This window comes from Nematolebias whitei, chromosome 9 (assembly GCF_014905685.2).
Source record: "Nematolebias whitei isolate Nwh7 chromosome 9, NemWhi1, whole genome shotgun sequence".
NCBI lineage: Eukaryota > Metazoa > Chordata > Actinopteri > Cyprinodontiformes > Rivulidae > Nematolebias > Nematolebias whitei.
In genome coordinates, this window is record NC_056506.1 from 48,363,736 (window position 1) to 48,385,111 (window position 21,376).

At 40.3% G+C, this 21,376-nt stretch overlaps 1 protein-coding gene across 1 annotated transcript in view; it reads left to right on the forward strand.

Moving 5' to 3' along the window:
- The window catches only part of LOC119414310 (receptor-type tyrosine-protein phosphatase N2), a 243,793-nt gene that overhangs the window by 167,386 nt on the left and 55,031 nt on the right, over nt 1-21,376 (forward strand). The window contains exon 13 of the mRNA XM_037681405.1: nt 13,318-13,530. Within this exon, the coding sequence (XP_037537333.1) occupies nt 13,318-13,530 (213 nt within the window). The remainder of the gene's footprint in view (nt 1-13,317; nt 13,531-21,376) is intronic.

The following is a 21,376-nucleotide window of genomic DNA, read 5'->3' on the forward strand; positions in this document are numbered from 1 at the left end:
TAACAACAGTTATAATAAATATAACAACAGTTATAATAAATATAACAACAATTATAATAAATAACAACAGTTATAATAAATGGCAGAGAGCAGAGTGTTTTTGTGTTGCTCACCTTTTTTCATCTTGTAGAAGCAAAACTGATTAAATCCAGGGTCCAAAGAGACGTTAGTGTATTCACCAGTTTGGACTAACTGTCATGCACATGCTACATACACTATGAATGCAGCTGAACCCTGTCAGGGGTTGCCAGATAAATTTAAAATGTCTTATTTACCCCCTCCCTTTCTGTGCACATGTTCAACAAACACAACACACACCTCGTCTTAGCGTACCTTTACTCAGCACATATGATAGTTTAGGTCAAAATAATATTAATTTTTAAAGCCACAGTACTATAGTTCATAATTTCTTATCTGGCAACCCGACTGACATGGAAACTACAACTTTTTCATGTAAACCCACTATTTTTTTTGTTTATTATCCCCCATAAACATTGAAAAAACACTGAAGTTTCCAGAGGCTGTTCTCATGTAAACAGGGCCTTATAGCAGGTAGATCACGTTGACCTGGTCATTTTAAAAGGATCCCTATGCTGAAAACGTGGGCACCCCTGATTTATGTTTTGTAAATAAATACAACTTTGTGTGTATTTGGATCCGTTTTTTGTGTTTAAATATGAGCTTTGTGGGAAAGATGTAAATGTTTTCACATTGGATATAAAACAAGTGTTTACAAGCTGATGAACTGAGATTTATTTATGTCCTCTAGCCTCTTATTTGATTTGGGGGGCATGGGTGGGGTGTTATCACAGCTGAATAAATGTTGGGGCTTTCATCTAAATCTTGGCATCATGTTTTTCTTTAAAGCGTGTTCTAATCTGTTTATTGGGGTTCTAAGGTTCTGGAGTGGCTTCAGAAAAGGCTCTGCAGGTAAAGGTGATTCAGGAAGTGAGCGGTGTGATGCAGCGTTTGTCGAGGCAGGATCTCCCGTTAATTGAGCAGCGGTTTCTTGGCAGCAGATGACGAATCGTGCCTGAAGATATTTTCTCTTTACTTCCAGAAAACAAGTAAATGTCAACTCATCTAGAGAATACATTTAATTAGCTTAAAAATAATACATTTAAAGATTTAGCACAAGCCTAAATGAGCTGTAGAATCCATTTCACAAATTTTTTTCTTCTCGTCATCTTAGCCTCCTTTTTCCAGAGATTCATCCTTTTCCTTACCTACTCACATATTTCCCTCTCTCTTTTTTCCCCCATGTTCTCTCCATTTATTTTCTTGCTCTTTTGCCCCAGCCCCCTCTTTTACTCTTTTCCTCAACTCCTCTTCCTCTCACCTCCTGTCGGCAACATGTGGAGCAGTCACCATGGCAACGAGGGGAGGTGACATGTGCTGTAGACAGGCAGGGTATGGAGGGAGGGAGGGAGGGATGGGGGGAATATAAGGAGGAGCCCCCACGATGCACTTTGTAGTCTCTCTCTGTTTAAAAAAAAAAAAGAAGAAGAAGAAGAAAGCATCATCTCAGTCCTGGAAGCTGCGGAGGCTGCCGGTCCTCTCGTCTCCTCTCGCCTCTGAATGTGTACTGAATCACATCCAGAGAAATCTGCGGCTTTCCTTTTCCCCTGCAAGATGGGAGGGAAATGGAAGAAAAGATGGAGAAAACTTTACTCTTTAAAACATGTCTTCAAATGAAGGATCAATGGGAGGAGATGAAACTCCCTGCATCTCTCACACACTTCTCCTCCTCCTGGTTTGCCGTCCGTTCAGCCAGAGTGAAATGGGAAATAGATGCGGGAGGAAGTGTCCGTTTCTTCTCTTTACCATGGATGTTTGGTAGGATTTGTTCTTTTTTTACATGTTAATATATAAAAAAAAATCCTGATGCTGAATTCCCAAAAAATCTTTGCCTAAGATAAAACGTCCGCCCCGCTTCTTATTTAGTCCTGAGTTGGGTAAAAGGGGTGTTTTCTGTTTGTTTTATACAAAAATGACATTTTCCTTATTGGAGCCATGTTGGTAGCATGTCTTATACGTTTTAAAAAGTGATGAAAATCAGGTGCAGTGTGGATTTGTGGGGAAGACGAGTGTGCAGAGGGAGTATCTGTGGAGTTCAGACTTGACTGACAGCTACCCCAGCCCAGGGGTTTCATGCAGCTGCAGCTCACCGTAACGTTGCAATAACAGTCAGTTTAATGGGATTTGCTGCTGTTTTCATTTTCTCCTGCTGCTGCTTTGCTCTGCTGGAGTAAAAACATTCGAATCACGTTGTGCATTTTTAAAAATGTTGCGCTTTCTCGCTCTTTTTTTTACATTTTTTCCGTCTTGGGGGTGTGTCTGCAGTTTGATATCGGTCTGGACATGAGAGTCGGATAACAGGAAGCGCCTTTTTTAGGTTTGTAAGTGGGAATTTAGAATAAGTTGGTAATTTATTAGGAACTTTCTGTTCTAGATTTGCAAAATTGAGCGTATAAACAGCATGTGTGCAATCATAGATAAATATTAAAGTTTTAATACTGATGGCGTTTGGGCGTGTGCGTGTGTGTGTGTGTGTGTCTGCAGGCATTTGTGTTCTTGCTTGCTGAAATGTTTTAAGACCTTAAGCTGAACTTTTTCAACGGTCCAGGATGAATCGGAGGTGAGAGACGGATCTTTGTTTCGTACGGCGGTCATCTCGGAGGGAAACAAAAGCCGCTCGCTGCTCTCCCTCTGACCCTTTTTTCTTTTACTCTTTCTGAGTAAGCCAGGCCTGTGCAAATCCATCTGCCTTTTGTCTATGGAAGCCTTGCTAATCCACACCCCTGTTCACATGCACACACACACACACACACACCAACCAGGAGACCGTTATGCACTAAAAGCAAAACTTCATCCATTCCAGTTAAAAATAATTAATAAAAATAAAGCCACCTATTTTCATTTCTACCTCATCAAATTCTGCATAATTTATGATTTTTGTGGTAATTTATTTAGTAGTACGTGCTTCATAGGTTGCTATTTAAATGTCAGTATTTGCAGCTTAATGCAAAACTGAATTGGAAAGTCAAAAATTTAAAACTAAAGCGTATCTCTGCAATAACTTTGTTCATTTTTGTCTTCGAACGGTTCAGATTTTCTGTCCGTCTTGAACGAAAGCTCTTTTCTGTCTGTAGTGAGTCAGATATTTGCAGGAACGGGATGAACCGACAGATAGCCAGACGGCCGGTATCCTCGATGAGTTGCTAATATTTAGTAAAAATGCGCACTCAGTCTGGATGAGCTGAGCTCGCTCGTGTCGGATCATGTATGCGAGCTGAAAAATTTGCAAGTACAATGGACTTTGTGGGAGCAGATGGACAAAAGAGGTGAAAGGGGTGAAAGGAACTCCCTTCCACTCTTTCCCTTTGGGGAGATTATAATTCTGTTTCATTTATAGCTGCAGGGTTTTTTTTTTTTTCTGGGATAAATAAAACGAAGAAATAAAAAAATCAACCACTTGAGCCTGAAATGATGCAGCCATGCATCATAATGATCGTCAGAGTTTTACAGTGTATTCTATAATTATGCAGCCGTATGAACTAAACTGCATATTTATTTTAATTTCAGAGATGCAGTTCACGATGGCAGCCGCTTTTATCCTAATCAAGCATTTGCAGTGTCATTTGGTTGAAAGTGTTAAGCCACAGGAGGGATAATAGAATAAGGCCTTAGAGCTGCGGAGCTGAGCTGATAATCTTTTATTATTCAAAATGTAAAGCGCAGCAGAGGTAGCACACATGGATGGAGACGGAGGCATTAAAGCGCTCGTGCAAACTGAAGAGGTCTGCGCGGTGGAGGGGACGTTCTGCCTCGACGCGACGACCCAAACTCCCGTTTTTACCGTTACTTTGAACTACAACCGAACTTGAATAAGCAGGTGGGGTCAGGCTGCGTTTGTTTAAATCAATAGGCAGACGTGCTAGGCAGCCATGATAAAGAGACTGAGGGGAGGAGGTGGAATCAGTGCATGCGAGGAGGAGGAGGAGGAGTGGGGGGGGTTGTGCTTCGGAAACGCCGGCATCTGTCCTGTGAAAGATGACTGAGCTGTTACAGTTAGAGCCTTGAATTATGGGCCATTACTGCCCGAGCAAGATGCAATGCCTCTCCATGAAACTTAATTTGACAAAACAATGAGATGACTCAGGGAGTAAAATGGCAAATGAAGTTATTTGATCTATGGTGCGGGGTGGTGGGGGGTGGGGGGGTGCATTTTTGCAAAGGATGATTTCAGTGGGAGCATGTGGAATCAGCAATAATTCATTATTAATGGCCGTGCCAATCCCACAACACTTACAAGCTGCTGCTCAGCCACTTTTCTTTACGATGCGGCTTTAATAGCTGATATTTCTGCTACAGTCGTTTGCATCAAAACATTATTAAAAAGAAGCAATAAAAATAACACAGTCCCATCAACTCTTGGAGAGACAGATTAATGAACTGACTTCAGCTCGTTGAATATTCGTCTGATTTTCTTACATTTTCGTCTCAGCTTTGTTCTTTTACTTTATTAAGAGTTGAGCCTCGTCCTCTTAAACGCGCTGTTGTAACATAATAAACAAAGGACGGGCTTAAGCACATCAATAATAGCATCTGAAGCTAGATTAGCTCAGATGTTAGCCTTAGCTTTGTTAATCTTGGATTTTTAAAGTAGCTAATGAAACTTGAAGGACAACACACTTCAGATATAGGTTGGTTTAATTACCGTATTTTCCGGATTATAAGGCGCACCTAAAATCCTTTAATTTTCTCAAAAATCAACAGTGAGGCTTATAATCCGGTGCGCCTTACGTATTAATTCTGGTTGTGCTTACTGACCTCGAACCGATTTTATGCGGTTATTGTGAATGAGTTGAATAAAGTTTGACTTATCTGACTGTTTTGTTTAGCTTAATGCGCCTTATAGTCCAAAAAAAATGCGGTACTTATTTTTATATTAACAATTTAGGTCATGAGTTATGAATGAATACTTATAGTAACTTTATGGCAAAGTGGTGATTGGATGATTTAAAAAAAGAGCTATTTTACCAAAATAAGAAGAAGTTGCCCAGATTATACCAACAAAATGGGCTGAGTGAAGCTTATTTATGTTGCTTCAAGTTACACCGTCTTTCCAAACTAGTAAACTAGTCATTTTTATCGTATACATGACATCTTTACTCACTTTCTCCTCTCCGGATCGCGGGGGTCACTGGTGCTCATGTCCAGCAGTAATAAAGAGGAGGTGTAATAACTATGCCAGGCCTGCGAGTGGCGCTGTGACACAGCCACATAAATACACCAGAAACAGGAAAAAATACGTGAGACACTGTAAACGCATGAAGGAAAAAAAAGGAGGATGGTGACACAAGAGCAAAAAAAAAAAACAAGTATTTTTGTGGGCAGATGATGAAGTAGAACTACTTCTTTGTGTTACATTAAACTACTGACTCGGAGTTGTTTTAGTCCAAATGTGTGCACAAAATGGATTATTTCAAGCACAGAGTTCATGGAGGGAGTTTCTGCGAGGTTCCCCTCATAATCTTTTTAGGGATCCAAATTTTCAAGTCCCACATTTTATTAACGTTGATCTTTTTCTGCAACATTTGTTTTAATGTTGTTGTCAGCTCAATAGATTGCTTTAAAACAAACTTTTTGTCCTTAGATTGTTGACAGTTTTGCTTTGGGTGATTTTAGACAATTGTATCATTCATATGTTTGTTGAAGTGTTACAGTTTATTCTTTATCTGCTTTATCTGAGCAAGTGGTTTCAGCAACACAAACATGTAATCTGCCACCATTATTGTTATGTTTGTTAGAGGTGGGTTTATAACAGGGCTATTCAACTAAACTGCTCAGGGGGGCACAGTTACTGAAAGCCAAGAGCTCAGGGGCCAACATCCAGCAATTATTGTCATTAAATGTTTGTTTTATGGTTTAAAATCGTTTTATTTAAAAATAAACCCACTGGTGGGCCGAACTGAGTTCATCCGTGGGTCTGATTTGGCCCCCGGGCCGCCAGTTGAATAGCCCCAAATAATATCATACCGAATTTTTCACCCTATAAGTCACGTTTTTTTTAATAATGTGCCTGCCCTGCGACTTATACGCTGAAACAACATATTTGTTTGTTTCCCCATAGTTATAAACCAACTTTTGTTTGAGATATGACCGTTTTCATTCATTCTGACTGAAAATATTTAACACTACCATTTTCAGCCACTAGATGGCACTCGAGTGGTATGGCATGCCGTTGTGTCATGTAATAGGTAAAAAGTGACTATTAATGACACAATTGGCTTGCCATAGCCTGCCACCTTCGTCCAGTTTGTCTGGACCATCAAATCAGCTTCATTGTGCTGCGCTGCCTCTGCAAAATGCAGCTGATTTGACCATTGAAGTGCATTTATTAAGTAAAAGTTCAACTGAGACACACCTTTATTATAATGTCGAGCAAACAGATAATTGTTTTAGGAGGTTATCTTGTTAAATTTCAAAGAAGTGCATAGCAAGTCGTCCCTCTGCGTGTTACCTTAGCGCGAATCGGCTTTTGAAATGCATCTGATTTGACCGTCAAAGTGCATTCATACATCTCCTCCTACATGTCTCTGCATGAGTGCAGCTACAGCGTGCGCTCTCAGGACGTTGTTCCTGGAATACTTTGCAAAAAGATCTGAAGCTCTCTACCTTGAGCTCTTACGTGGCTTCAAACATCTGTTAAGTTCCTGGCAAAAACCAAATGCAGACATGTTCATGTTTTTAGTTTTCTCCTCCGCCTTATAATCTAGCTGTTTTAGGGTTTTTTTTTGCCACTTTTTCTTTTTGACTATCCTTTTTGGTTGCCATTTTATTTTAATTTGTAAAAAATAAATAAATAAATAAATAAACAAATTTGTATGCCTCTTTTATGATCGTCCACTGTTGTCATCACTCTTTGTTAAAGAAATCAGGTCTCTCTTGTAAATGAGTCCCCGAGGCTCATTGGGATTAACCTGTCTAAATAAAGGTTGAATGAATGAAGTGCATTTATTAAGGAAAAGTTAAACCGAGACACACCTTTGCTATAATTTCTAGCAAAAAAATAATTGTTTTTAAGCGTTAATCTAGTTAAAATGTTGTTAAAATCCTCCCGTGCACGCTCCTGCGGCCGCCATTTGGCAGCCAATCGATTTCTAATACAACACCGGCCCACATTTCCGGGTTGTCAGTAGTGACACGTGACGCGTAATAGATGCAACGCATACGGCGAAGAGATGTATTCATGGATTTTTCCACTTTATTAGACATGTTTGCACTGATGCGACTTATAGGGCGGTGTGACATGTACGACGGAAAATACGGTAATTTTGAAAATGTTGCATTTAGACTGACCACACAACAACACAGAGGTGATAGTTACGATATCTCTTGCTCTGAAAATGGTTTGGAAGCTGTGTTTTTTAGACCATAAAACTGAAATGATTAGAAAAAAAGTCTGTTCCCTTGTGGAAGGGGCTTTAGGAAGTGCTCGTAATTGCAGTCAGAGACGCCCCCTGTTTGCTTTCAGACCCATCCCATTACTATGCAACCAGCTTTTACAGTACGGCTTAGAGCTCCCCAAGCAAACTGGACACCCCACAAAGTGCTGGACAACTGTTGTCCCCCATTGTGGCTCTTTCTCTTTATTAGGTGCTGAATGCAGCAGCGGCGGCGATGAATGCAATCATGGAAGGGGCTGGCGTGGTGTCAGTGGGGTGTGCATTATCGAGTGGTGATAGTGTGGAGGAGAGGGAAAGGTGTTGGTGTGTGTGTGGGGGCAGGGGGGGGTCGTACCCTGAAACCACACAAGAATTCCTAAAGAATTTGAGCACTCCTTTTCCCACCTCCCACAGGGGGTTCTGTGTGCTGACAGGCAGGCAGGAGAGATTTGACAGGGCTGTCCCCGCTCTCCTCATGGCATTCACCCCCCAACCCCCTTCCATTAATTCACAACGCCCCACCTTCATCTAATCTCTATGACCTCGGCAAATGTGAGTTTTTATTTTATTTTACCCCCATGAGTTTCTCCCTTCAAGACAAATCTGCTGCCAATGTTCAAAGACCCACTTTTTCTTTTTTTGTATTTCTCTCAGTATAAAGTTACCGGGGTGGCAAACAAATAACGGGCTGTGGCGAGCGTTTGTGTGTGTGTGTGTGTGTGTGTGTGTGGGATTAATCTTTACTGTGCAACAAAGATGTGAATGAACGCATTTCCAAGAAGAAGCGAGTCCAGAAAAGGCTGTTTTTGCTATTGATTTCTGCTGAGAACTCTTTGTTAGGACCGATTGTCCGGCCTGTCATTGGCGGTGCAATTTGCAGCTCTTCCTGTTCGCGTCGTGCTTCAGTCTTTATTGTAAACATCGTTACTCTGTGTGTAATAATGGGGAATTATGTTGCCTTTTTGTTAACTCTTAGTTGTCAGGTGAAAATGCAACAGGCCCATTATGTCTGAAAATGAACAGCTCTTAATTAGCAGTTCAATAAAGACTCGCTTCCCCTTTTCTCAAATGATTGCAGCCGTGTTGTTTTCTTACGCTCATGAAGCAGAGCGGCCTTTTATCGTGCAGCTTGTGCTCATTGTGCTTTCTGGAGCAGCAGGCTGGACTGCACAAAAAAAAAAAATCTTTAATCTCCAGTTGTTTGCTAAAGGATCTGGTTCTCACGTGTTGGACTAGATTGCAGTCTAGGTCATAATTGGCAAGAAAACGAAGCCTCTGCTGCATCTGTTCAGACTTCTCCGGTAAAACAAAAGTGTTTGGAGCAAAGAAAGTTGAACCAAACAAGTTCATGCTTTAACACTTGTGATAATCTTTTTTTATTTTTTACTGAAAACGTGCATTTATGTTTCCAAAAGGAGAGAAGGAATGCTAATTACTTTTCCCATTTCTTTTAGAAGAATCATTAGTATCAAAAATGGTTCATTTTTGTAGGTTTAAGGCAGATTATCTGATTAGGAGGATGTTTTAATCTAACGGTGTGTCAGCCTGCAGGGTTGTTTTAGTCCCACGTTCTGCCAGATGATTTCACAGATTAGTTCCTCTTGTCTGACTGATCAGTAAAATCACCTGAAAGCATGCTCACTTGAAAGTACACACGTTTTCCACCGCTGCAGATCAACCCCAACAGCGTCAATCGTACATTTTGAGTCTGGTGGATGAATCAAAAATATAAAAATAAATTGTGGAGCATTTTCCATGTATGAACCAAATCCATTAATCTGAGTGAGTTGTTCCTGGTAGAACTCACTAAATACATTTACCGTATTTTTCAGACTATAAGGCGTATTAAGCAAAACAAGTTCATTTTGACAGATTTTTGTGTACCACGTGTACCTCATAAAATCAGTTCGAGGTCAGTAAGCACAATCAGAATTAATGCGTAAGGCACATCGGATTATGAGGTTCAATGTCGATTTTTGAGAAAATTAAAAGATTTTAAGTGTGCCTTATAGTCCGAAAAATACGGTATATTTATACTAACAAGAACACTTTATTATTTTATTTTACCAGGAGAAAGAAAAACTCATTGAGATTAAAAATCTCATTTACAATAGTGGCCAAAGCTACTGGTAACAAAATGCAAAGTTTCATAAAACACACACAAAATAAAAACTTATTAACAATAACAAGTAGCATTTAAACAAGAAAAATGTCTTCCTTCTTTCGGCTGCTCCCTTCTTCAGGGGTCGCCACAGAGAACTATCGCGCACGTAGACGTGGCGATTGTTTTTACGTCGGATGTCCTTCCTGACGCAACCACAGACCACCGTGTGGAGCAGAGCTGCCATCTAGGGTGCCCGTGGGAGCAGATGGTGGGGGTTGGGGACCTTGCTCAAAGGGCCAGATTGAGGCAAATGAGGGTGGAGGTGCATGTTTCACCTTTCCCTCCCACATATTGATATTGTCGACCCAGGGAGTTGAACCGGCGACCTTCCGATCGCAAGCCCACCTTCTCTGTGCCATCACTCCCTGGTTAACATTTAAATAAAACAAACTGTAAAACGTAACTGTACATACTCAAAATAAATGTATTCATAACAGATAAAACACTTGTAATTGAAACATAGTGTTAAATATTTATTGTTACGTGAATTAAGATACAAGGAAGTGTTTTAATTTATCTTTTTTTTTTTTTCCTCGAGGGAAGAAATGAGGGATCTTTGAGTCTTATCCAATACGACTGTGTTCTTAGAAAAGACAAATATACAAACAGCTCATGTTAGACTATTTTTTATTTCTACAACAGTTAAAATAAATGTAAATACCCTTCAAACATAAAATTTATATTGCAAAACAAAGTTACTCCAAGATAAAATTAGGCCCATAAAAAAACTTTTTTTAACCTAATTAGTTTCCTCTCCTTATTCATTTATTTAATTATTTCTTTGACCCCAAACTTACTTTTAACCTTCACATGACATGCTGATTTCCCCACAGGGAGCTGTTGGAAAATGGGGTGCCAAGGGTGCTGCAGCTCCTTCTTGTGGTTGCCAGAGGACATGCATGTCAAAATGCATTTTTAACTCAATTCAATTCATTTCAATAAACTTTATTAATCCCAAAGGGAAATTAAATGTTGTAACTCATCCTCGTTTCATTAAGATATGTTATAGATGCTGATGGCAGTAGGCAGGAAGGATCTCTTGTAAAGATTCGTCCCACAGCGGATCTGAAGGAACTGGCCACAGATGCCGTTCAATCCATCCATCCGGACTCGGATGGCCTCTCGGTTCTCCCGGGCTGCAGGACCGCCCGAATGCCAGACTGAACTCCTTCCAGAATGATGGCCACTCCTCCCAGCAGCCCACCGAGCTCCTCATTGCTGCTGACAGCTAGCTGCAGGTGCCCGGGGACAATCCTGGTCCTTCTACTGTCACGAGCCGTGCTTCCTGCTAGTTCCAGGATCTCCTTAGGAGATCTTAGGATCTCAGTGGTCAGGCACTTGAGCATAGCCAGCAGGTAGATGGGAATGCATCCACGGACCCTCCTTTTCAACTCATTTGCGATTTGGCACTGTAATAAAACTGAAGAAGATTTTTATTGTTGTGGCACGTGTTTAAAATCCAAAAATGTGATAATTTTCAGTTTTATGAAGCAGCAAGGTGACTGGGCGCTGGTCTGCGAGGATTTTCATCTACTGAAAACGTACAAAAAACATCATGATTGCACTTTTATAGACGCATATTGTTCAAAATTCACAGCATAATTTTAATATTCATAATCAGATAAGACAACACACCGTCAGAGTGCATTTCACTGCATGTATTCAGGATTATATTTGTTGTGTCTTTGCGGCAGAACAAAAACATTTTATCACATTTTTTATCCTTTTCATGTTTTTGCGTAAACTACCTCAGTTTGTCACGTTTCACACCCGCCTGTGATTTTATGGATGAGAAACCAATGAAATGTGTAAAAAAATAAAAAATGAGCTCACCACAGCTTTTTAAATATTTCCTGAAAAGTTGCATTTTTGGAGAGATTGCTGCTTGCCGTCCATCACGTGTTCATGCGTTCATTTAGGGTCAGACAAATTAAGACGCTGATAATACTGAAACAGGCAGCTCAGTTGGTAGAGTTGTTGCCTCTCAGTGAGAAGGTCTCCGGTTCAAATCCTGGCCCCAGGGCCTTTCAGGGTGGAGTTTGCATATTCTCTCTGTGCTGCGTGGGTTTTCTCCTGGTACTCCAGTTTCCTCCCACAAACCAAAAACATGCATGTTAGGCTGACTGGTAACTCTAAATTTTCCCTAGGTGAGAGAGTGAATGGTTGTTTGTTTCTATGTGTCTCTGTGATGGACTGGAGACAGTCCAGAGTGTCCCCTGTTTCTTGCACAGTGACTGCTGGACATGGACACTAGTGACCCCCGCGACATGAAAAGGAAGAAGGGGGTAAAGATAATGGATGGATGGAAAATACCGAAAAAATATTCTCAATCTGACAGCCTAGAAATTAACTGAAAACTGTAAATAAATAGATTTAAATAGAAACCTGTTTAGTTTTTGTGTTTAAGGCCTTAAGATGAATTTTACAATGAACTAACACTAAATAAATAATGTAATTCCTTTCAAGCACACCCAGACACAAGTGGTTTCCTTAAACTGGTGAATTTATTAAAATTCGATACGTGAAAACCAAAACAAAACAATAATTAACTCTTAAGAAGAATAAACAACAGATCTCAATATTAAATGCTTGTACACTTGATGGAAAACAAAATACAGAAATAAAACAAACATCCTTCATTGGCTGTGCGCTACCAAAAGGAATTAGGGTTATTTCTTCCATTTCAGCTTCTAACTCTTTTTTTTCTTTAATTTAAAGTCTGTGCTTATTTGATGCTAATCTCGCAGGTCTCACAGAGCTTCAGGTCTCTCTTGTAAATGAGTCTTTGAGGCTCAATGGGATTAACCTGTCTAAATAAAGGTTGAATGAATGAAAAATGGCACCGTCTGACTTCTTCTGGTACCTTTCACACACCTGAATACAGTGCCATCTACAGGTGGCGTGTAAAACTACATATAATTAAACCAACGCTACAAGCCAATTGAATATGAAACATAAAATAAACTGTGGCAGTTACAAATAAAAAACACTGAAGTGAGATGAATAAAAGTCTCGTCCATCAGCTGTCTGCTACACTCAAGGTGTCTTAAAACAGAAAACCTCGCTCAAGCACCATCTATTAGTATTTAAAGTCTCCCTGCCCTCACGCAACCTTTATTTACACAGGTTAGTCTCACTGAGCCTAAAGGACTCATTTACAAGAGAGACCAGGACTGCTGGTACCGACTTTCTGTTTGTAAACAACATCCCTTTGGTTTTATCAATATTTAGCACCAGTTTGAGATGGAACAATTCTGACTGGATGATGTCGAATACAGACTGTAAGAGCAGAAAAAACCTTAGCGATTGTTCTAACTCAGCAATAAACAACTGTGTCTTCAGTATAGAATTGTAAGGATGAATCAGGAATTATCTGACCTACATTACTTATGTAGATTGTGAAGAGGGTGGTCCTAAAACTGAGCCTTGTGGTACACCATTGTTGGCAGTTAAGATATCTGGAAGTACCATTATGTTGAGCACATTGCCTCTGATATGAGAGCTAGTTGGAGAGAACCAACCAATAATGCACAACAAATGCATATTAACTCATTCCAGCTGTCAGCACGGCAGCGGAGGGCTAATGGTTTGGGCTCATGAAGTCATTGAGACAGTCCTGTTGACAGTACTTTATGTATTGGCTGCAGTACAAAAACAGGGCACGTTGTGAACTGGTTTCGTCTGTTTCTTTGTGTCCCGCAGGGAAGCCAGATCAAACAGATCCCCACCAAGTACAGCCAAGGGGAGTCCACCAAGTTCCTCGTCCTCACCGTGGTGTCCATCCTGTGCATCGTTGGCGTGCTGCTCACCTCCACCGTAGTGTACTGCCTCCGTCACCGCTCGCACCACAAGCTGAAGGAGAAGCTCACCAACCTGGGCACCGACACCAGCAGCGATGCTACTGCCACCTATCAGGTAGGAGGAGTTACTGCATCTGTACAGTGGTTCCCAGTCCAGGTCCTCGAGAAACACTACCCTGCTTGATTTAGTTGTTTCCTGCTCCGCCACACCTGATTCAGTGATTTAATTACTTCCTCGCCTTCTGCAGAAGCCCGTTAATCATCCATTCATTCAAATCAGGTGTGTCAAAGCAGGAAAACAACTAAAACGTGCAGGATGGTGTACCTCAAGGACCACAGTTGGGAACCACTGATCTAGCAGCATCTGTTGATATATGATCAAATGAATGTGAAAACTTTAATACCCAACAAAACTAAACATTTGTTCATGTTTTACAAATATTTGCTAAATAATTACTAGGTGTTAATGGTATTTTACATCTGCATATGTACATTTCATTATAGTCTGGCAATTTCGTGTAAACGGAAAATATTTATGAACAAACAGCTCAAAGCCGACATGTGGAAAATTAAAATGTTTCTGTAATGAGCCCATTTCCTGGATTTATTCTGTTTTTAAAGGCACTAATGGATTGTTTTAAAGGGGAAGGCTTGCAGAATGCTGTGTGCTGTTTGCCTGATACCTTTAACAGAGAAAAGTATCCTGTGCTCTGATTGGTCAGTTCCTCTTCTTGAGCAGGAAGCATCTATCATTTCACATTTGTGCAGCCAAAATGAGAAAATAGGCATAATTAGATGATAAATAAGGATATCCTTCATTATGATTTAATTACTCCTTTTTGTTTTATCTTCTGGACAGTCAAACTTCTAAATATAACAAATAATGCTGTTTTTTTTTCTTGATAATTCTGAATTAAATATGAGAATAAATACATATTCAAGGCTAACCTTATTTTTTAAACAATTTTGCTTAATATCATTGAAACTTGGATATTAAAAGGTTAATTTTTTTAACATGTACATTTCAATCCACTTGAAGCTTTTATTGTTACCAGTTTCTCATCATGTTTTAAGCAAATCATTGCCCTGTGTTGTTCACTCGTTGTCTCTCTCTATAATTTCTTGTTTAACACATGAAGCAATATAGAAACGTTGGTTTTTTTTCTATCCACCTCTGGTTATTTCCATTCCTCCCCCCCTGCTTGCTGTGCAATTATCCTTTGGCCAGAATAGCCAAGTGTGAAATTTAATTTACAGAATCCAATATTAAGTGGCTTTTTGAGCAAAGAATTAGATTGAGATTTTTCCATCGCTGTCTCTGACCTTTTCCTCGCCGTGTTTTTAAATGGGAGCGGTCCTATGAACATTGATTTTATAATGAGACCGTCCCGTCGCTCTAAGTGCCGTCGCTTGACGCTCTTCTCTGGGGATGTTTACCTGTTGAAGTGGACTGCGTTGATGCGTCAAACAGTGTGGGGCTTTGTGATGATAGTTTACCTGTTATCAGGAAGACAGGAGCGGAAAACAACAGGCAGTGATTTTACAGCTTTGTAAAAAAATATGTTTTTTTTAAGTCAAACATAGCTCCTCATCTTCCATTCTTATATATATATATATATATATATATATATATATATATATATATATATGTATATATACACACACATATATAGTTCTTGAGAACACTTTGAAGTCCCTAAATGAAAATATACTAGGGATGCATGATATTATCGGCATAGTATCAGTATCAGCCGATATTAGCGATAAAGTTAAATATCGGATATTCCATCATAATAACTCACCGATATGAAAGGTGCTGATTATACAGTATACATTATATATACAGTATAAGGCACTGTTTCTGTATGAAAACCCAGTGACAAGGATGCCTGCAGCGCCAGCTCAATGTTGTGACGTCACGTGCGCTGTTGAGTTTAGATTTGTGGAAATTTACACATTTGCACTGTTCGAGTGTTGTCATGTTAGAGAGAGTAATTGTCGTAAAAAATTTGACATTAAACATAATCCAAGTTGAAGTGTTTCGTAATGTTCAGCCTCTTTTTGGCATCTGCTTTTGGTAGCAGGCCAAAGTGACAAAGAATAATGTAGTATTTAAATTTCACAGCAGAGAAATATATGTAGTCTCTGCAAGTAGGTCTAGGGGGAAAAAAAACATTGATATTGATATCGGTTATCGGCCAAATACGTTTTAATACATCGGCGTATCGGATTTCAGCCAAAAATCCAATAATGTGTATTCCTAAAAAATACTAATGAAAAATCCTGCATACACCTGAATTTAGATGTTTTCCATTTCGTTAAATCGTTGACGAAAGTGGCCAGGTTGCTCATTTTGTGGAGAATTCCTCATTTGAAGCTCTTCTAGTTGACTGTTTCCTCCGTCGTTTTCATGGAGCTTCAACACTGAGCCACCGTCATCCTCAGTGTTCAACTCCCGTCTTAGCCGTGTAAACCTTGTCTCTCTGTCAGCACTGCTGTGTGCAGGGCTTCCCTGTGTGTGTGTGTGTGTGTGTGTGTGTGTGTGTGTGTGTGTGTGTGCATGCGTGCACAGTCTCCAGGGCTACAAGCAATTAAAGCAGACAGGAAGCGGCAGGCTGCCTGAAGGTCCTACTACTGCAGCTCCTTCATACAGACTGTCAAACAAACACACACACACTGTACGTGTGTGTGTGTGCGTGCGTGCGTGCATACTCGCCATCGACTGCATGTTAATGATTCAGGCCCTCGGCGCATTTGTTTGAGGCCTCACACCTTTGCTCACACACACACCTCCTTCCATTCACATCATTGCACCACCAGCTCCCCCCCACCACCAGCCCAGCTTGTCAGTCGACCGATCCCGCGATAGCTGCGACATGGGATTGGCCGCCGCAGACAAAGGCGATGCTGATTGACAGGCGTCGACGGAGGAGCGCGGGGCAGCTGCACGGCGGGTGAAGCTTGTGAATCCCCGGATTACTCTGCTGCTGACACGAGAATCTGAAGCGTCGCCGTCGGTTCGTCTTCACATCGGATACAACGTCCATTTTTACCTCGGAGCACTAAACGCTTCGTGTCATGTACAAAGAGATTTTATCACATAAAGTGGAACTTTTTGCACGTATCTCAATAAATCATTCGAGTTGATATCTCAGTGCATGAAGGAATACTTTTTAAATATGATCATGCTTCTTAAAAATTCTAAGTCAAACGATCATTTAGTAACTATTTTTCACTTTCTAAGCTTTTATGACTTTCTGCCATTAAAGGTGGGCAAAGGTGTAATTGTTTGTGTGCGTGCTAGATTATTTTTGTTGTCTGTCAGCAAAATATTTGAAGGAACAAAATCATCGGGTGTGCATCGACATCTGATGAGTTCATGAGGGTCACCACAACTAATCAGTCTGAGAAAAGACAACAATGTCAGTAGTTTTGTGGATTTTAAAGATAATGAGCAAGAACGATCATAATTCTGTTCATAACTTTTATGGACAGACTTTTTTGGTGCAGCCGGGGCGGAGGGAGTCCGGTACGATGGCCTCAGGATTCATCTCTGCTCTTTGCAGATGATGAGGTCCTGTTGGCGACATCGTGCCGTGATCTTCAGCTCTCACTGTAGCGGTTCACAGCCAAGTGTGAAGCAGCTGGGATGAGAACCAGCACCTCCAGATTTGAGGCCGTGGTCCTCAGTCGGAAAAGGGTGGATCGCTCTCTTCAGGTCGAGGGTGAGGTTTTTCCTCAAGTGGAGGAGTTCAAGTATCTCTGGGTTTTGTTCATGAGTGAGGGAAGAATGGAGCGTGAGCTTGACAGACAGACTGGTGCAGCATCTGCAGTATTGCAGACTCTGTGCCGGTCCGTTGTGGTGAAGAGGGAGGTGAGCTGTAAGGCAAAGCTCTCTGTTTACCGGACAGTCTACATTCCTACCCTCACCTATTTTATTTTTTTCATTTTTTCATTTACTCTTTATTTATACAGGTAGTCTCACTGAGCCATGAGAACTCGTTTTCAAGAGAGACCTGTTTAGGGAGCAGATGGGGGTTAAGGGCCTATGGTCATGAACTCTGGGTAGTGATTGAAAGAATGAGACCGTGGATACAGGAAGTTGAAATGAGTTTCCTCCGTAGGGTAGCTGGACTCTCCCTTCGACAAGTTCAGTTATCAGGAGGGACTTGGAGTAGAACCGCTCCTCCTTCATATCAAGAGGAGCCAGTTTAGGTGGTCCAAGCCATCTGATGCTGCCCCCAAGATCTGACTTCAGATGGATGAATGAGCAAGGACTTGACGTGGTAGTACCTGAGAGTCATCTCCAAGACATACTGTGAGCTCAGATAGATCAAGTGGTTTATGTCATTAAAGGTGATCACAGCTCATACCTTTTATCACCTTTTAAATTGAAAGATAAATAAAAAAATTAGTGCACCGTTCTTTTGTCAAATGCTTTTACCTTGTATCCGTTTAAGCATAAACTTGTGGGCTTTGCTGCACTGACACGCCCACATTAGGCGAGGGTTCAAGTGTGATTTGAGACTGTCATGGCGTCACATCGTAGGTTCCCTCTCATGTTCCCTCCAGTTTTATCATGAATGGGATTGATACGAACACATCCCAAAAACCTCCACAATAGTGTTCTTCCATGGTGGATATGTTTCTTTCACCATCACTGGCATTTGTTCATTTTATTTTTATAGTCTTTAAAAAAAAGGGGGCGGGGACTATTTATGCTTCTGTTTTGTTGGAAAACAAGAAAATGTCTCTAATAAATAAGATAAATGTCATAAACATTCTCTATTTTTGAGTAGAGATTAACTAAACTTATAGTTTACCCTTTTAATTTTATGACCCCAATGATTTGACTTAGTTTTGAGAAAAAAAACGGGTCATACAGTTCGTTGCTTTATTCTTTCCCCTAATTTCTTTCAGTTTCGATTTTGAAGTCTTTTTCTCCCAAACCTACTTTTGATTTCATTAATTTTATTGTGTTTTAAAGTCGGTTTGAAAAGCCTGTCAGAAATGAGTAATCCCCCACTATGAACATGTATCCACCTTCGTTACAGGCGTCAGAGTTAACGCTGTTAAAGTGGACGCTGCAACATTTTGGACTTGGCAGAAAATATAAGAGTTGATTCATGTGCTGTCAAATAAAATGAATTCAGACGAGTAAGAAAAGCTCATTTGGGATGTCCTGGAAAATATAATTTCATCTTTTTTTTTTTCTTGTTACAATATCTTTTGGATGGCCTTCAGTTCTCCAAAAACTTGTCGTAATATTTCCATTGCATTGAGATTCATCACTGACCATCATTGTTGGCTCACAGGAAACACATCAAAGCTTTAGATTGACCATAAACCACAGTGGTTAGAGGGACAAGGTGTGGTGACAATCAACACGCTTTAAATAAGGAGTTCTGTGGTCTCCTCTCAGAGATGGGAGGCGCCAAGACAGTAAATTTGCACTATTAACACTGTAAATCTGCCCGGATTATACAGTTTCGTCAGAATTTTCTCCTCTTTGTCCTCTAATTGGCTCTCAGAGGAAATTAATTTTGAAGCAGGTTTAATTACATCATAAAAGAATTTGCTGCAGTTGCAAAAGTTTGGCGTGATGGCTCATTGGAGCAGACCCCGAACGCCACAGATCATGTGTGTGCATCTTAAACGAGGCGCCCCGGCACGGTGGGATCCGCCTCTGAGGTGCAGAGCAGAGAAAACGGCCACTTGGGTCCGACTAATTCCTGGAAACAGCATTTGACTTTTATTAAATAGAAAAACGTCTGGTTTGTACAACCCACCTTTGACGCATGAACTCCTTCTCCAAGTAGAACAAGCAGATACGATGATAATTGTGGAGATTTGTTACCGTGGTAACCAGTCAGCTGTGCAGTCATTTACGCTGATTTGACAGAAACAATGAAATAACTATAAAGGAACATGTTTATTAAAGTAAAACCTATTCAGTCTGAATAGGTACTGATGCATAAGCTGAACAGGTGCATTATGGGATATATATTTTGTCCAAGACTTGCATACTACTGTACAAAGTACCCTTTAAATCAACTTTATTTGTACTAAAGTTTCATGCTAACCACAGGAGTTAGTAGTTTTAGATCATTAAAGACGTTCTAGTTTGGAGTTTTGGAAGGAACTAATGTAAAAAGCTGTAAAAATATTTTGCTAACAGAATCAGATGTGCTCCAGCAGGGAGTTTGATCACCCACAGATGTAGCAGGTACTCAATTAACAGTTCAATAAATAAATAATTTGATGCAGACTATTGATTAGAATTGTTTCATTATGACAAAAGATGATTTACAGCCCTGAACAGATCGATGATCAGACCGAACAGAACTGGCTGCTAGACGCCTTTATTGGACTAAAATAATTAAATATTAACAGACTGCTCATGTTAAAAAAAAAAAAAAAAATCCATTTAGTATTATTTTCATGTTTTGCATAAATCATCACATCTGTCTCAGGTTTGGATGAATGTGGTTTTGTTGCTTTTATGATTATATTTTATCTAAATTGGTTCAAATATGAAATTGGATTTCAATCTGGGGCTGTTCTGAACTGAATTCCGGCTTATTTTGTTGAATAATAACGACGATGATTTAGAATTAGAAATTTTCGCGTCAACAATTTATTTTATTGAATTTTTGTGGTTGTTTCAACTCAACAGCAATGATAATTAATAAATGGAGGCTGTAGAGGTGTCAGTGCATCCATTTAAAAATCTAAAGATTTAAATTGATTATAGACCTCTTCTGATCTAATTTCATTGCAAGCATCTGAGATTAGGTTTCTAAATTATTTATTCATTGATTCATGATTTGATTTGATCAATTAGGACATATAAAATAGTTTTCAAAACACCAAAGTTCATGCTCAGTAATCCAGGTAGAAATCCAACAATGACTATCTTATCACCAGCAAACTGGTTTTTCCACTACGGGCTTGTGGGGCTCAGTTTGTTGGCGGCTCCTCGGACTGATGAAGTCCTTCGGATGAAGGATGAAACATCTCAGCAAAAAAAGAAACCATCCAGATGACCTGACTGAACGTTGTTTGAATTTTCTAAATAGTTTTTCTTGCCTGCAAACTATAAGAAACATTCTGTAAGATTCTGATTTTAGGCTTTTCTCTTGATAAACTATTTATAGAAGTTTCTTTTTTCGTTGTTTAATTAAACTATTTACACTTTTCTGACCAGCTGCAACAAAAGTAACTTTTCTGCTCTTACAAAAAAAAAAAAAAAGAAGCTTTGTAATCTTACAAAACACCCACGGAAATCTAAAATCTTCCCTGCAAAACACGTTTGGTTCTGCTCTGTTATCGTTTTGCACGATCTTCTCTCGAACGCAGCGTGTTTGTGTTCGCCTCCCACCTGCAGCGCCGCTCGGATCCCCAGGCCCGGCACTGAAGCACTTTAATAATCTGCACACATTTATGAGTCCACGTCCGAGCCCATAGATCAGTGTCAGCGTGCCGACCTGCAGGAACATCCGTTAGATCTGATACAGACTAATGAAGGCCTGCTCACATTACCTCCCCTGTCAGTCAAACTGGGCCGTTGGTTCATCATCAGCATCTCCCTCATTAAGAAACACAGATTCCCATAGAGATTTACTCAGGTGCTGTGTTGTGTTCAGGGTCCTTGTGGGCCGGGGCGTGTGATTTATGGTCTCGTGTCATGTGTTACAAGGCATGTGCCACGTTGACTTTTAATTGTGTGCCGCTCTAATGTGACGAAGCTTTTCTTGATATGTGTAATTAATGAACAGGTGGGGGGGTCACGGCCCTGCCTGATTATAAAAAAGATTTATTGCCTGTTCTGTTTCCAGTCAGAGACCAGAGTTCTGTTCTTTACTGTCCATCCATCCGTCCGACTGTCCGTCCATCCTTCCATCCATCTGCCCATCCATCCATCTGTCCGTCCGACTGTCCGTCCATCCTTCCATCCATCT